At 46.7% G+C, this 18,421-nt stretch overlaps 1 protein-coding gene and 1 pseudogene across 1 annotated transcript in view; one reads left to right on the top strand and one right to left on the bottom strand.

The window, feature by feature from the left end:
* The window catches only part of Stacl (SH3 and cysteine-rich domain-containing protein), a 351,595-nt gene that overhangs the window by 96,916 nt on the left and 236,258 nt on the right, over window positions 1–18,421 (top strand). Inside the window, exon 2 of the mRNA XM_075672475.1 lies at window positions 17,968–18,169. Coding sequence (XP_075528590.1) covers window positions 18,070–18,169 — 100 coding nt within the window. The 5' untranslated portion in view covers window positions 17,968–18,069. The remainder of the gene's footprint in view (window positions 1–17,967; window positions 18,170–18,421) is intronic.
* Window positions 11,283–11,403, bottom strand: LOC142562623 (U2 spliceosomal RNA; annotated as a pseudogene).

Here is an 18,421-nt window from a genome sequence, read left to right as displayed (position 1 = left end):
GCATTTCATTGTTTTGGTGTGACCAGGTGTTGAAAGATGACATCGGCGACGTTAGCTCGCTCAAACGAGTATTTGATGATCGCGCCAGCCTTTCGAATAGGAGCACGCAAGCTTCTCCTTCAGCGATACCGGCAAACCAATGTATCTCGCATTCCACTTTGCGGACGATCCTTTGAGAGTGACAGCGGAACCTCCATCATCTGCTGATGCAAAATTCATGAGCCACGCGCAAGGTATATCGCCTAAATATTTGTCTGGAAACCTCCTGAGCATGCTGTCCATCCCAAACGATCTTGCGAACGACAGCACGCTGTCTATAAAGCGCGTTCATTAGGCGCCTATCTCCTGCATATGGCTTGCCCGCACGACAAACACCGCTTGCAGCGATCGCCATCGCTTAAAGACGATCCACAAAGCGGTAGTGTACTCCACGTGTACCCCCTGCAAGCGAAACGCGTTTCCGGTACGAAAGAGCAAATGCTGGCTTAAAACGCGCGCTATCTACCGAATAAAGATGGCGAGCAAGAGCTCCGCATTTGACGCATGCAGCTTACCATCGCCTATGTTGCCAGCATAATGCCTTCCTCCTGCGCTACTGTCACTTCGCGAACGTGCTTCTTAGGTGCCTATTAAGGTGGTTGTTATTATTAGAAGGTACTAGTCACTGCATTCATGAAGGCCCCAACGTCTGTTTGCCTTAGAAAGAAGGAAGTACGTGAAGTCGTCATCAACATGAAAGGGAACAGCGATCTTTTCTTTAAAACGAAGATAACTGGTTATGCGTGGGTTTGGATCTAGGTATTTGATACATAACAACAAATGCACGTGTTGAAATTTCTGTCTCCCTGAACACTGCTATGGAGAGAATGTGTGTTTAGCTCCTACGTGCGTTTGAAAAAAGATTAGGGGTTTCCTTTCATATTGATAATGAGTGTACATGAAAAAAGAGAATAGTGATTGAAAAATGAAATAAATGTTCGTAATGAAGGTGAGTTATGGTGGCAATGTATTTGAGCAAACCGGCCTTCAAACCTCTTCGAACTATGTCTATAAGATGCGCAGGACCAATCTGCGGGAACGTTTTAGGCTTATTTGTCGGTGTTCAGCGTACTCGTGGCAAATTGTTGAGGTTTAATGCTGCACAGCGGTTGCGATGACACAGTAGCAGTAGCAGGCAAGCAGCCACCTCAATTACTTTCCCGCTTGACTGGCATGCCAGACGACCTGACACATTCGCGCGAAACAGGTTTTGTACTTACTTTCACTATTTCTTCCTTCTTTTGTCATTATTGAGATGATAATAAACGAAGCTGTTATTGTCGACGTGGCTGTCTTCTCTGCGCTTTCGAGAACAAATCTACTGGGAAAGGCACTTAAAGAAATATTGTCAAAGACCACTGAAACTAATTCTCCAAATTGGCACACAACGCAGCGGCCTATGACAACAAAGACAAAGGATGACGCCGATAATGATGACGGCATCCTGAGAACGACAACATCGGGGACAGCTCCCGATGTCACAGACCCAGGAACAAATCCTTGGCGGGTGGAAATGTAGTTTCGTCTCTCGACAAAAGTTCCACCAAGTAAGCGTGACGATGATAATGATGATTATCTTTGACATACGGCACGAAAACAGCTATCGCTATCAAGCATGCTGCGAGAGAAATAAGACAATCCGAAGTGCTCAATTATTTCATTAAAGAATGGTCGTATGAAGCAAACAGACAACGCAGCCAGAGAAAGAATAAGGGAAATTGTTTTTTGTTCAAAGAACAGCCGAAAATAAATTATATGTTTTAGCATAGGATAAATAACAACATAACAATTAATTTCTCCTTTCTTCGTATGTCTCTCTTCTTCGTATGGTCATAAAAAAAGCTGTCATTCCCACCCGTCGCGGTCAAGAGTGTACCTGCCATAAAAAAAAAGTAATAAGAGACGCATGACGATCCCAATTTGTCCAGCGCTGCTTTACCTCTCACGCATTCCTCAAGATTATTTGAGCTCGTCCGTTTATACTTTCATGTTGTACACAACACCAGATTTTTATTTATTTTATTTATTTATTTATTTCCAATACTGCTAGCCCTTGTGGGCTGTTACAGATGGCTCAAGAAGCGTTTTAAGGAGTGAAATCGGGAACATTCAGCCGAAACATGCAGTGAAGTTCACCTGTGTGCAGTGAACCCAACCTTCGTAACAACGTAAAAAAGAAGTAATAATAAGCTTTGCCTTTTTCTGACAGAAACTTCGCACCTGGTCCTGCTTGTAGAATTAACAGAATCATTCGCAGGCAAAAAAGAATTATTACGCCTTCCTGCCAGTTCTCTTTTTTTTCGTCTTTCCTTTTACCTTTGCTAAATGGTTAAACCTCAATTTAATTTCTATTGGGGTAAAGCGAAGAAGGATCAATTACAGTGGAACAGTCGGAGACACGGAAATAAAGTGTGCCGTAGCCGAATTTAGGCCACGGTCTCTTACCTCTTCCCGCACAGATGGATCGGCCCTAGTTAGGTCCGCGCTACGGCATCTCTTTCTAACTTTCTAACGTGAGCGAGAATATATCATCCTTAATGCAATGGAGCACCGGCGCTCACTGGGAACCGACTAATGGTACCCCCGAGTAATTAGTCGCCACAGCTGTCGGTGGCGAAATTACTTATCGCCCTAGGTTTGCGCATCGGATTCATTATTTATGTTTTTTTTTTCTTGATCATGCGCAGCACAGGTCAGTGACCCCCCTTTACCCTCATAGGGCATGCTTGTATTTGCCGGAGACAGGTTTTGTTGTCTTGTGCCAGGACGTCTATCTTTACTTCTGCGGTCCGTTACCGTTCGATGACGTTATTATACCAAGGCGAGAATCATCGGTCATACGAACGAATTGGGCAGCGCTAAAATATGGGGCAAACGGTAGTTCGCAAGGAAATTGTCAAGTCCGAAGTGCTATACCATCGAGAACATTCATCAAACAGGAATAACTAATGTTTTTTGTTTGCTTGTTTTTGTTTGGTTTCTTTGTCCCAAGGGAACATTAGGACACGATCGAGTCTATGGTGTAGAGCTCCTTGTTGATTTTTTCGACTGGGGTAAATTTAACCTACACCAAAATCAAGGCACAGAAATGTACGTTTCTTTTTTTTTTTTTACGCCAACGTTGAAATGCGGCCCGCACAGCCGGGATCCGCACCCACGATCTTGGACTCATCAGCGTAACGCAATAGCCACTCAGCCACCACGGCCGGGTCTTTACAGGTCTGTTTCTATGCAAGCCTACTAATAACGCAACGAAACTGCATTATCTAGCTCTATCGCGAAGTCTAAAATTTCGGCATTCACAACTTGACTTGTTGTTTTTTTTCGCAATTTTGATCTCAGTAGAAGTATAAAAGCCGATTGGGAATAAAGTACGAACTTTGAAGCGTGCACTACCTCCTGAGCAGCCATTTTTCCGCATCAATAATCGCCACTCGGGTTTGACGAGACGCCTTTCGGGCGCACCTGTAGATTACAAAGAACCATGATGATTGATGACGAAAGCTGCTATTTGTGATTCCTTGGCGCAGAAAAAGCGCCTGCTCGAAGCCGGTTATAAATGACGTTCTCAAAACGCCGGACTGCGCCGCCGCAACGACTGTCGTTTCGCGACAGTGAGGCGCACAAGCGAGTTAATTACATGTTTTATTATTATTCTTTCACCTTGTTGCATGTGAGCCTTTCAAGGCCCTGTGGCACTTATTTTATCATCCCGATCTCGGGCGTTAGTACAATCCACTCACGACGCTTGCTTTCTTCTGGGACCGTCCAAATGGGAAGTGTGATTCCACGTGTCACGCCTTGCGACCTGCACCGGAGCTTCTAACACAGCATCTGGCGATAATGAGAAGTTAATGGACGTAACTCAGAGCGTCGCGCAAATTATGGAATGAAACGTTACCCCCGATGGACCTTCCAATCCGTATCGTTGAACCGTGTCTGCTAAGCTAGAAGTTCGGGGATGACGACTCGGCTAGGAGTTATTATTCGCATGAGATATTATTGATAAGTGTCGGTCACTGAGCATGGATTCAGTTATTTTGCGTGCTCTTGTGGTGGCCTGCACAAATATGAATTTGTGCTTTAGTACACGACAATTAATAACCCCAGTGAATATAATAAAGCGGAGAGGGGCCGGAGGTAAATTAAAATTGAATTTAGCCGAATCTCGATTTTACAAAGCTGCCCTTTCAGTTTCTATCCGTAGAAACTCCACAATAATTACGTTTTAGCAACCGCTAAGTTTTTTTTTTATATAATTACTCCTAAGCCGTGATGGGCGAGCATTCTAAACATGAATCGAATAGTCTCCTGGGTTCGATTCGAGAGTTCGCTGTTCGAAGTTGCCGAACATTCGTTTCGGTTCAAACCTAAGGCATAAAAGCACTTATTGGAGTCCACACAGAGAAAATCCACTGCAAGTAGCCACTGTTCCGAATTATTCACGGCTACAGATTAGCCCTGATTGCTGCGTAGATGCACCTGTTGCTGAGCATACAAATGGAGCGGCTGTTATATTCTACTCAGTTATTTCATTTCACTCAATGAGGACGCCTCGTTACGATCGCCCACTGCTTCTTCAAAAGCGTTAATTTTGCCCGTGTTGAAACATGGTCACCACGAGCGGGAATCGATCTCGCGATTTTGTTCTCAGTGGCTGAAACACATAGTCATTCATCCACCGTGGTAGTTGTCTATCCTCAATCGCCGGTAGCATAATATTGATTACCCTCATATCTTTTGCGTCGACCATCGTTCTTTAAACAGGATGACAAGTAAAGATGCGTATCATTTGCCGCGCATCGACGACGCCCCTTGGCTGCTATCACAGAGCCCAATATCTGTCGTCTATAAGGGATGCTTAGGCTATGGACAGATTTCCGCCGACGACATTGAGTGGGAAGAAGAGGGTGCTTATTACACGCTTATTTATTTATTATTATGTAATGGGGTGTACTGAACAGTTCAGACGTTAGCGTCTGTTCGTAACCGAGAAGGCAGGTGACGCAGAGCAGGAACAGCTGGTTGCCCGAACGGCTCACACTCGTGCTAAGCACTGGCGATCCGGCTGGGCCACTGGTTGCACTGCAGGCAGGGAACAGACGATCTGGCTGGCCTTGTTCTTGTGCTCTTCTTCTTCATCACAATTATTATTATTATTATTATTATTATTATTATTATTATTATTATTATTATTATTATTATTATTATTATTATTATTATTATTATTATTATTATTATTATTATTATTATTATTGCACGCTTATTATCATCTATCAATTTGCTTACTGCGGTGACGTGTGCACCGGTATCGATTAACGCAGGCGAGGCTAAACTGTCAGCGTCAGTCAAGCTCCCTCTAGTAGTCAGTGTAAGTAGACGATATGGAGTGAAATTAGCTGATGCAGCCATATGGTTTTGTAGTGGAGGAAGTCGACACACACAATAACCAACTCCATTTGTCCAGAGGATATCCCTGCTACTATTCCAGTTAGCACAGAGTGCAGATGATCTACAGATACAGCTACAGATAAAAATACAGATAAGAGGGGTAGCGTGGGGAGACTATAACTTTTAATTTTTGCAGTGGCCGAGGAAGATCGTCATGGCAATAATTTACGACCAAAGGGCCAAGTGGTCCTGAAAGTCACCGTATGAGATCCTTATTTAGCAGTTGTTTGACATCGCTCGGAAAAGTCGGCATCAATGTCATTGACAGAGCCTTGACAAGAAAATCTTTCGGAGCACCGCGCATATCCGCAACAACAACGACGACGACGACGACGACGACGACGACGACGACAACAACGACAACAACAACAACAACAACAACAACAAAAATGTAAGCTGTTCGAGCCAACGTGTCGGCCCAATAATTCGATATTGCAGTGAATAAACCTTTTAATTTACCTCGCACCCATGACTTCCAGCACGATATAGCGAAGCCACGGGGCCATAGTGACATTTTCTTCCCGAGTTCCGTATTTTGAAAATTTTTGCAAGCGTGTGTGCGTCGATGATGAAATAGGAACCAGTACTCCATGCTTTCATACAGCCCCTTTAGAAGTTTTGACGGTCATATCTTGATTTTCTGCATCTGTCTTGATTCCTACAAAGAAAAACAAAAAAGACTCGGAAAATTGATCCGCATGGTTGAACTGACCAGCACACGCCACTCAACGCAAGCAACACAGGTCGTTGCCCGCGTTGCTGCTGACGTGGTTGGCCTGATTGGAAGCGCGCGTTGCGACAGAGGACCCTCTGGCGTAGGTGGGAGTCCCTCCGGATCGACTTTCCTTTTTTTACGTAACTCTTTGCTACTTTCGCTTCTTTCGAGGCTTTCTTTCGTCCGAACTCATTCCGGTCCCTATAAGCTTTCCTTTTCTACACTGACGTTCATCTTTTGAAGTCCCTACCACGCACATTACGACTTTTTCTCTTTTATTTTTTCAGAACACTCCCCACAAGAGACTTCTACTACCCCTTCCTTCCGCGTGCTTTGCTTGCGACGTCCTTCTCTGAAGATTACGGGGACCTCGTCGAGACTCCGGTGAACAGGCCCAAGCCGGACGGAGTAGCGGAACGGATGCGATCTATCGCAACGTCTTAGCGTTTGACCATGCGAACTGAATAATACCATACGCCACGCGCGAGCTCAGCAGTGCGGTTCTTACTCAGCACAGTAGTATTGCGGTGTCATATTTTCATACACATCTGTGTTACCGAACTGCATTTTTTTTGTTATGGCCTGCTCCCTCGTGATGCGGCTTTTTCAATTCAGAAGCTGTGTCGTGACCTTTTTTTTTCTTCTGCATTTTACTAGAGTCAAAATGAAGTTACCCTTGTGCTGCGATGAGAAATACCGCGTTATCACGCTCAAAAGAAAATCGACGTACATTGTCGCTGGGGCCAAGTACAGGCGTCATCACTATGAAAGGAAATAAAAAGTTTTTTTAACGATGATAACTAGTGGTGCATAGGTTAAGAGCTACAAGCTTCGTTAAATACCAGTCAGGTATCAAGATAAACTTTAAGTACATGTAGGGCATGCGCGTTCTGACCCTACGGGTGTTCTGAAAAAATTTTGATGTGCCGGACGAACGACGAAGCAGTGGCTCTTGTGGGGAAGCCAGTTTTCCACTGCTCTCATTTTACGAGTATTTTTGCGTGTTTTCGGGAGGCGCCGCTCCCAATACCTTCGGCGATGGAAGCGGAATAAGCTGGGCGTCCGGGCGAGACAGAAGTCACAGCGTTAAGCGCTCCGAGGAAGCGCAACCGCCTAATGAGCGACACAGGCAGCGAGGGTACCTGCTGTACTACTCTGCCTCAGAATATGTGTCGGATGACGGTGACTACTTGACAGTTGTCAGGAAAAAGGGAAAGAGAAGAATCGACCGTGCCTCCTGGTCTTCAACAAGGACGGCGGCGATGGCAAAGAACAATGACAGGGCTCATACCATCCTCTTGCCCGAGACGTCTACCGACAACCTGAATCAGCTAAACAGGCGAGCCATGTCTGTCACACTGGAGGCTCTTGTTCCGAACGAGATTACCAATGTAAGAATTAACACGCGAAACAATATCCACGCACTCGACGTCAAGAACAGAGCAGCGTTAGATATCTACACGATGATTACAGCCATTGTGGTGTCTGCACTGGCCGCAAGCGAAACTGGCGATTCCGGGCATCAGAAAGAAATCTAGAGCGCCGTTGCAAGCTTTGAAGCAAGCAGCTTTGGAACGCATTTACAACGTACACAGATTCCGTACACAGACTCCCAAATAATATCCACGCTGAACGCCTTACTAGCGTTACTAAGGTTCCTGCAGTCTACGGGGCTTCCCGATAGACATTAAGAACACCGCCCCCTACCACTTCATAGCGTACGCGGTTTGTTTGTGCTCGTCTCTGTGTCTCTCTCTTTATCTCCCGTTTCCACTCTTTCTTTTTTTATCCCCTTAACGCTTCCCCCCGTGAAGGCTAGCCAACCGGAACTACCTCTGGTCAACCTCCCTGCCTTTCTATACATTATTTCTCTATCTCAGATGTGCCCTTTCATATCGATGACGACTGTAGATTGTGAAAGCGTAACTAGAAAACCAATAGTCGGGCGTCGCTTCAGCTGAAAAAAATGGGACTAGGCAAAGCGACAGTGAGTATCACGTGGCAATGCTGCGGAGGCATTAGGAAGCAATTCTAGTTGACGCGTTGTGGGAGTGTCAGCTAACAAGTGTTGCACAAAGAGCTAACTGCTAAGAAAGAGAAACTCTGAACGGCGTCCTTTTTTCCCTAGTAGTATGCCTTGGCATGCTGACCCAGATGCAAACAACGATAGATCAAGGGAAACACACAAGGTATACTTCAGTCAAACGACATAAACAACTTCGCTGCACACGCAAAGTAGAAAATTAGCTAGAGTATCGTTTTTGCCGCCAGTGCGTGTTTCTGGAATACTTAAAAGCACCATCGCACTGCGACAGATACTGCAGACATGTACCCGGCAATATGCTTACGGCATGGTACTCGATGTAATAACGGTGTCTCATGCAACTACACATAAAAAGTCCCAAGCACATAACGTACACAAGTGACAGTTGCCATCTGACTGCCAAAATACACACTTTTGCTTCTTAACAGCTACCGGTTAATCCAGTTAATCAGTGCCACATTTTCTTGTTTAATGCTCACGCTTTTTTGTTTATTCTTCATTTCATATTTATTCTAAACTTTTCCGTTTATTCTGCTTCATACGTCCTGTCTAGTGATGCCTATGCCACGTGGAATATATTGTTGATGCCCTTTCAAAATATTGTTGGGTTCCTAAAGTTCTGTTCCTTTCGTTTTTTTCCAACAGACTTGGCACTAATAAAACTCGAACTGCATTGGGGCCACTGACCCGCAGGAAGATTAATAGAACCTTCAATGAGCGCGAAGCAAAACCAGCGCTGTCTACCGAAGCTACCCGTACGCGTAGGAGTGAATTAATTCGTCAGAGCGGTGTCCCGTACTTACTACGCCGAGTCGAAGACTATCGCGGTTTTGCGGTCTCTGACGAAATGCCAGAAATTTCTTCCACACTTGTCCTCGGCGAAGTAAGAATAATAAAAGTAATTAAATTCTGAGGTTATAAGCTCCAAAACTATAAGCTGATGTTGAGGCACGCCGTAGGGGAGGGCTCCAAATTAATTTGGACCACCTGTGTCTCTATGACGTGCACCCAATGCAGGATGCACGAGCATTTTTCTTTTTTTTTTTTTGCATTCCGCCCCCCATCGGAATGCGGCCGTCGCGGTGGGGATCGAGCCTGCGACCTCGCACTCAGCAGAGCAACACCATAACCACTGAGCTTCCGGGGCAAGTGGCTCATCGAAGTATTCACCGTATGCAACACAGTACATTGTTTTTCTGCATGATCCTATCGAAGTACTAGCTCCAACGTACCGAGAGGGAGGAGGGAAAGAGATAAGAAGAAGGCAGGGATGTTAACTAGAATCACGTCCGGCTGGCTACTCTACACCGGGTGAATGGGAAAGATGGAAAACAAAGATAACAGGGAGAGAGGGGAGGGAAGGAAAGAAGGAAATTGCAGTGAGTTCGCTGACGTGTGTGGCCTTACAGAAATTGCATTAATAGACACAGGTGGTCTCACAAGCCCGTCGTCCTTAAGAAGCACAAAAGTGCCTTCACCGCTTTATGGGCCGACGGGCGATGGGGGAGGTGTTCCAGCAGCACCTGCACCGAAAGCGGCCGATTGTCCAGTTTCTGAAAAGCTTTGGCAAGTTCTTGTCTCTCAGGGGTGTTCCTCATAAGGGCGATGGTATGGTGCGAAGAACTTTATGTAGGTCCTGCGGGATCAGTCGGGGACTGATGCGGGCCGCTCCCACGTTGGGACAGAGAGGCCGGGTCCCTCTGCCGTCACACGGGCCCTCTGGACATCCCCGAGTTGAAGAGCGATGTTCTTTACAAATTTATTAATTCAAGAATGGGACAGATGCTTGCATCTACGCCATCGCGGCCGCCATCTTTGGGTGCAAGCCCGTTGAGAAGCTGTGCAAGCTGGAAACGTGATCCATTTCCCTCTCTCGTGGTACAGGGTAGCCGACCGGAGATATTCTCAGATTAACCTCCCTGTCTTTCATTCGCCTTTTTCTATTTTGAAACGTAAATGCGTGGCCGGCGATCTCGCACCGAGTGACAAATTGACAACAGGGATAATCCGGTGAGAGAAGGTCACCATAAAAAAATAAAAACGACGTACGCGTGAATAATATGTCGTCATTCGGGCCGCCATGGCCAGGTACTAGCGCTGCGAGAGGCTACGTCTGTGGCGTCACGTGAAAATTATCTGAAGCCGACGGTACACGCACACTCGAGGTGCGTTCACCCATCGTGCTGTCCCGATATCGACAGCGCATGCGCGGCAATTTAGAGAGTCTTCAGGGAGAATTAGTGCGTTTGGCTGCACGAACGACGAAGCGAAGTATAGCGCGCCGCCGGCTGAGCGTTGGCCCAATCGGCTCGGAAACGAAGCCACAGAAAAGCACGCTGTATTCCACTGCTGGCACGAGCGTTGTGCGCATGCACACCTATAACCACACCAGCATCCCTGCTGAGCTGAGGGAGGGGGGAGGGGGGCTATTCTGTAAGTTTCCACCTAGTAGTCCTGTCCGTTTCGTCTGCTGCTGAAGTGCTGATTTGCTGAAAGTGCCCGTCTTTTTCTGAAGCGTACCCCAGCCCAGCCAATCTGAACTTGAGCAGCAGACGAAATGGACGTGTCCACTACGTGGACACTTACGGGAGACCACCTCTGGTGTTTGTACGCTGTGGTCTGAAGGGAACGGGCAGTAAGAGTCCAGCTAACGTTACGTAATGTTTCATTGGGCGCTGACTAGCGCCGACGCCTTGCGTCATCGTCAGTCTGATCTCGGGCGCTGTCGACGTGCGACGCCCGTAACCAGTCAGCATTGTGAGACGACTCAACGCCTGGTGGACTGGCACTGTTCCTTCTGCCCAACAACAGTCGCGTTTTGCGCGTCGCGCCAAACGCGTTGCACCCTCGTTTAGAAAAGCCTCCTTGAACAGCGTCTGAGGAGTTGATGCGCCGTGCTACAACCCTGTTGTCGCTGTCGGTGCTTCGCCCCCCCCCCCCCTGCTGGTGAAACCGCCAAATTTTACAGTGAAGCTGTATGCCCCTACCCCGTACCCCCCTCCACCCCATATGCATCTGCCGCGTCGGTGGGCAAAAATGTGGACCGCTCCCGGAGGTAGTGCGATACCGGACCGAACCGCGGCGGAGGTGAAGCAGGCTTCAAGCACTCTGCCCCCTAATAACAATAAAATGAATAATAATAAATAAAATAAATAAACCAAGATCCATTGTTTCAAGTCAACTGGTATACCGGAATCGTTTGTGAACAGCATGTAGACCCACCAGCAGGAGGCGTTGCCATATGCGCAAAGGAGAAAATGTATCTGCAACCATACACTCAGAAAAGGACAGTGCCACCGACTGTTGGGATGTCTGTGCCCTGCAGCCGAAAGACAGAATTGCGATGTCCGCTGCGTATATATCTCCAGGCACACCCAAGTGTGATTTCGAGAAGTTCATGACCACGCACTTTGCATTGTTTAGCCATGATGACATAACCCTTGCGATCATCGTTGCAGGCTTCAATGTGGACGTTTCAAAACCAAACAAGAAATAGTTCGCTAAGTTTGCACTACAAGAGTTTCGTGTGAAAAAAAAACAATTATGGCGTTTTACATGCCAAAGCCACTTTTCGACTATGAGGCAAGCCGCAGTGGAGGACTCCGGAAATTTCGACCACCTGTGGTTCTTTAACATGCACCTAAATGTAAGTGCACGCGTGTTTTCGCATTTCGCCCCCGCGGAAGTGCGGCCGCCGTGGCCGGGATTCGATCCCGCGACCTCGTGCTCAGCAGCCCAGCGGCATAGCCACTGAGCAACCACGGCGTGCGGTTTGGTTTGAAATGCCACACCAATCAAAGTCACTCAACTACTCAACGACGGTCGTGTATAGCTTTAAGCCAAGATTCTAAGGCCATAACCGAACCAATCAGTGCATACCACAGTAATCACAAAGATATCGTCACTACCCTTACCAAATGATGAAAGTAAATACATGTACCCTTGTTTAACTCTGTGGGATGTGCTACAACTTCACTGGTATCCACGTTCACAGATTGGAATGGCTCCTCAAATTTTTCTTTCCGGAAATCGCAGGCTTCATTTTTATTTTCAGGAAGGTATCATGCTGCGTGGGCGCACTTAAAAAAGGAAGGAAGTAAAAAGTGGAGAAGCAAAGGCAGGGAGATTAACCAGTTTAGCTCAACCGGTTTGCTTCCCTACACATGGGGGCGGGTTGGGGGGGATGAAAGATGGGAAGGAGAGAGAGAGCGAGAGCGCGTAGCACAGCACACACACATAAGGTAAACATAAAGGTATTAAAGGTCAACCTCAGGCTTGAGTTTGCCTTTCCTAAGTCCATTAAAAGACTTCCGGTTGCTTCCGTTTCCAATTCCCTGTTATCACTCGGTATATTCGGAAAGTGGACATTGTACTAAACCATGCCAGGCGAAAACCCCCGAAGATAAAACGTCGGGTTTAAAACAGACAAGGAAGCCGTAGGATTTATTCTTTCTCAGTTTTATTTTATTTTTTATTCTATTTTCTCTTTAGGTATCCTCAAGAGAACGGCTTGTAAGGCTTCACCAAAGCTCACAGTAATCCCACGGCTCCCGAGGGGACCATGAGACGCGCCCCTCTCAACCGCGCTTAATTTCATCGGACCAGGGTTTCCACTCCGAAACGGGGATAAGCTTCGCTAATCCCATTAGCCGGACGAAGGCTGCAGAATGCGCCTTGCTTAAGTGACCGGATAAAGCAACCAACTTAGGTTCATGGAGACGACGACAAAAAACAAAGAAAGAAAAAGAAAAATGACGCAACCAGTGCAGCACACGAACTCGCGAATCTGGAATCACCCGCGCTTAGTGGAATCTTCTGACCACAACGTAATCGAAAAGATTGACACTGCATTGAAAAAAAAAAGCAAGACTACAGGAAAAGGCAGAAAGAGCATAAGGAAAAGCAGGGAGGTTAACCAAGGTCGCGCCCCGTTCGCTACCCTACACGCGGGGAAGGGGAAAGGGAGATAAGAAGGAAGAGTGATATGCATGGTGTGCACGCCCACAGTGAATGTTTACAGCCGAAACCTCTCGTCTAGTCCGGCTGTCTCTAAAAAAAATTGGAGGACGCTTAAGCTTCGCCTTCAAGAGTGGAACGCGACAGCGTTCCCGTCGACCCGCCAAGGGGTGTAAGACAATGGGCTACGGCGCAGCGACTACGCGCCCCGCATCGGACGCGGTGAGCGTTGAGCAACGCAGCGTTCGGCGCGACAACGAAATGTGCGCCTGAGCAAGCGACGCACGCCTGAGCCTTAGAAACAGCTCGTTTCTAAGGCAACACCGCGTTCACTAGAGGCGCTTTTGTACCGCTTTGAAGCATCGAACTCGTGGCTCAGTGGTAACATCTCCGTCTCACACTCCGGAGACACTGGTTCGGTTCCCACCCAGCCCATCTAGGAAGTTGCTTTTTATTTATGAAGTGCCTGCCGTGATTTATCGCTCACGGCCAACGCCGCGGACGCCGACACCAACACCGACGCCGACGACACCGGCTTTTCTGCGACACGAGCTCCTTAACGCTATCGCGTTAAAACGTGTGAGCGCTTTGGTGGCTTCGAGCTTGCTAGAAGCATGCGACCAAGGTCCGCGGACCTTTGCTTCCAGGGACGGCCTGTCGTCTAACCGGCTGAGACTTGTGTACGCAGGGCGCGTCTCACAGCCATAGGTTGCACACCGGCATGGAATGCGCTCTATACACGTTTCGAAAATAATGCAAGCGTGACGGAAACCAGATGAGTATCTGCACGCCTAAATTTCTTCTAACACGAGTCCTTAACAACTAGGTCAACTTTCTGTCAATCTCATATGCGTTATACGTAGTTTCGCCACGTCCGCAAGAGTGAAATGCGGCCCCATTGGCTACTCCAATGATGAGAGAACAAGCGTTCGCCAATGCGACGCGCTAACGCGGGCGGCGCATTAAAGACATTTCACGACGGGAGAGCCTGCGGGTGGCAGCCGAACCCACAAGTCGGGGGCTTAGTGAATGTGATGAGCAATTGGCAAAATCTTGAGAATTCCAATGTCGACACGTGATGGGACGAGCAAGTGAGCAGAGTTGCCGAGCTGCATCAGGCAGCGGTCATGGTACGCACTTATCTTATCGTGGCCTGTAATTTCGCAGTGGCGTGGCAGCCACTAAGATATGTAATGGCCGTTCTCGGAAAGAGAGTACAATAAAAGTAAAGGTAGGAATGTTAACCTAAGAAGTTCGTAACCGAATTCGCCACCCTGCAATCAGTATCTTGTACCCTGTAGAAGAAACCCTGCCGTGTACCCTATATAACAAACCAATAGCCGGTTCCTTATGCAACAAAACCCTAGTGAAATAAAGCTGGCACTCGCCAAATGTAAAATTGGAAAAAAATTAAACATAAGGTAACCTGGTGAAATAAAGCAAACACTCGCAAGAAATGTAACACACAATACAATCACTAAATAAATGTTTTTGTTTCATCATACTTTCTTACGTTTTTGCGTGAAGGATTCATTTCACAGTGTCTCTCGCCTAACGGTTTTCCCACATGCCCACAAACTCTACATTGTATCCTTAAAGAAACATGACTGTTCCCTATACAATAAGCCCTACAAATGCTACTTGTACCCTTTACAGCAAACCATACGAACCCTGTTCCATACAACAAACCCGACCCTATACAAAAAAAATCCCGCTTAGCCTACCCTGTAGCATACAAAGCAGCAGCATCAGCAGCTGACCTCGCGCAAGGGATCCCGTAGCCTGGAAAGCATATCTCAGTCAACGCGTGTCATGTTACTTTCCAAAGAGGGAAGCTAATTTCTCTCCACTGAATAAACCCCGATCGCAGGAACCAAGATGATTTCATTTTAGTATCGGTAAGCTCCCGTTTCACTCTGCCTTTTTGGTAGGAGTCGCCCGTGCCCACTCGCATCAGCAATGCGCCTCGTTCCGAGAACATCGCGTTTTCTTCTTTTCTTTTTCTTGTTTGCGGTCAACGGTGATCAGGTTTCCGGTGCTCTCACCGTGGACATTCAATCCATCTGCAATTGGAGCGGCGTCTTGCAGGCCTTCCGCTAGTTTGATCTTGTCTTTTACAAATCACTACGCTGTTTCTTTATTTCTTGATTTTTTTTTCTTTACCAATTCCCGTTGCGTCATGGTCATCCGGCCACACTACAGGCGCTGTATTAATGCTCGGACTGCATAGCTCCATCTCTTGCTGCAGCTTAACAGAAGAGTTTGGCTTTGACTAGCAGTTCAAAAAAACATGAGTCGAAAACAGGAACGGACAAAAAACACGCTGTCTTGGATGGCAGGTAATCAGACGCTGTGATGAAATTAGTGAATTTCCAGGCGTATAATGGAGTTAGCGGACGCGAGACAGGATTAAGTGCAGATCGCTGGTAGAGGATTGCAGCTTGAATGAGACATTAAATATGATGCTTCTGCTGCTGATCATGATGATGATGATGATAATGCTGTTGTTGTTGTTGTTGTTGTTGTTGTTGTTGATGATGATGATGATGATGATGGTGATGATTATGATGATGATGATTATGATGATGATGATGGTGGTGATGATGATGATGATGATTATGATGATTATGATGATGATGATGATGATGATGATGATGATGATGATGATGATGATGATGATGATGATGATGATGATGATGATGATGATCGCTGGCGACTATATGTAAGTCATACCCCAACTTCAACGCCGCAAGTCTTCGGCTCTTACCCTCCGCCATAGAAGGTGGGGATAAGACGAGTCGTGCCTCTGATAACAACATCCGATGATAACCAACCAACTTGATTTTCCCATAATCGAAAGAAGCGTTGTATGTTCCGCTCTCTAATACGCCCGTTACACTTGTCCTTCTGAGATTTGTGTGATATCAAGCCCACTTTTGACAGTTGCGCCTCCGCGTGTGTATTGCACGTTATCCGTGTATTGTCCTCTTACGTGCGTCTGTTCTCCAACCGGATCGCCACCAGGTGTACTTGCTCGCAATTGAGTGCTCTCATAATTTGGGACTCGGCGTAGCGCGTCGTGCAACTGATCTCGGCCTTTTGTATCTCCATGTTCCAGTGGATCCAGAACTATGCAAGGAGCTCGTTTACTCTGGTTAGCCAAATCCGTTCCAGATTTTGAAAACCAGTGACGTCATTCTTTCTTTTTTTCGTACCTTACGACATTTTTCTTAATATCAATATCACTGTTACATGAAAAGAAGTACCCGTCGTCACTCTATGGTGACTAGATTACTTTTTTTTTTCATTTGATTATCAAAATGAAAAACATTTCACACAAGTGAACCTCTGAACTCATTGAAGAGTTGCTAGAGGGGTTAATATAAGTAATACAAATAGTAATAAAAGGATCAGTGAAAGACAGGTAACACTGTTGCAAGACAACTAAGCGACACAAGTGCATTTGACTATTGCAACCAGGGTGCCGAACCGAAAGAAATACCGGTTCAGGTTTGGGTTCAATGAGTTTCGACTTAGCTGAGGTTCTGTTCAAGTTCGCAGAAACAAAAATCTATAACGATTCGTAAACCGGTTCGCAGCACTGAACCAGTTGGCAAACCGTTTTGGCATGGCAAACATTATTTAGCCCTACTTTGCGGCGCGGACCACTCGAACAACTGGTATACGAGAGTAGAGAACTAATCCATACCTTGACTGAGAAAGGACACCAGGTGATATTTCAGTGGCTTCCAAGTCACTGCGGCGTCAAAGGAAACGAACACGCCGATAACGCTGCTCGGTCGGCTCTTCAAGGCGACGAAGAGGAGCCGATACCATTATCAAGGATAGATGCCGCAAGAAAACTTCGAATGCTCAGCCGAGATATCACGTTCTCCTTGTAGAATGCAGGAAGTTTTCAAAACAACCGGCTGCACAACCTAGACTCTTCTCTACGCCTTTGCGTTCCAGCTGGACTCTGCCGTCGCGAAGCTACCCTGCTTTGTCGAATATGGCTAGGGATGGCGTTCATCATCTTTTGCTTTCCAAATCGGATGGGCCGACGACGCCTCGTGTGATAACTGTGGTAACGAGGAGACTCTTCAGCACCTTCTCCGTGACTGTCCTCGCTATAATTTACAGAGACGATCGCTCGCAAACGCGATAGGGCGCTTTGACCGAATACCTCTGACAGAGGAAGTTATATTAAAATGCCGCCATCACAAGCCATCGCAGCAGAAGGCGACGAGAGCACCGTTGCAGTTTTTAAGGGCAACAGATTTGGACAAGCGACTGTAGCCTGAACAGATGTTCATAGTGCTGCAAGTGCTACTGTGCTGTGCGGTGACAGTGTGCAGCGACAGTGACCAATTGTGATTGTATGTCTGTGCTCCTTTCTTTCTTTATCTCTACGTTGTTACCACTTTACCTCCCCCTCCCCTCTTTCCCCAGCGTAGGGTAGCAAACCGGATCTTCCCCTCTAGTTAACCTCCCTGCCTTTCCTCTTTCCTCTATCTCTCTCTCTCTATGGTAATACGCTGTACAGTGCTATCGACTTGTCCGCTTTGATTGATTGATTGATTGATTGATTGATTGATTGATTGATTGATTGATTGATTGATTGATTGATTGATTGATTGATTGATTGATTGATTGATTGATTGATTGATTGATTGATTGATTGACTTACAGCCTATAATTTTTCTCAGACAAGTCAGATACACGCAACCTGAATCATCACGCACTTTATTTTTCGACATCGCAGGTGCGAAGCCGATAAAAGAGCAAAGAGAGCGAACGGAACAACCCCTTGTCTCTTGGCCCGTCCTCTTCAGCCCTATCCCGAACGTCGCCGGCGAGAAGGACTATGACGATGGATAACACCGGGTTCCGCAAGTTGGTGCGACATGCCCACGATGAACCAATCCGCAACAACAACGCGGTTACCTTCAAGCTACTCCGCACCGGTAAGCCACATTCACCTGATGTCTGCGGAAACATTTCGAAGCGCTTTCAATGGCACGATATCACGCTTTCCAGCACGTCAACATCAACGGCCACGCCCCACCAACATGGGCGTGGCCGAAACCATTTTGCCTATCACCAAAGGTCAATGGCAGATTTTGAATAAAAACAGATTGGAATAGTTAGGTTGTTCCTGCACTAGACGACTCAGTTCCTGTCACTAGCTCTTTTAAAGCTGAAACACGAGTTTTCAA

This window comes from Dermacentor variabilis, chromosome 10 (genome assembly GCF_050947875.1).
Source record: "Dermacentor variabilis isolate Ectoservices chromosome 10, ASM5094787v1, whole genome shotgun sequence".
NCBI lineage: Eukaryota > Metazoa > Arthropoda > Arachnida > Ixodida > Ixodidae > Dermacentor > Dermacentor variabilis.
This window is presented reverse-complemented; position numbering and strand designations above follow the sequence as displayed.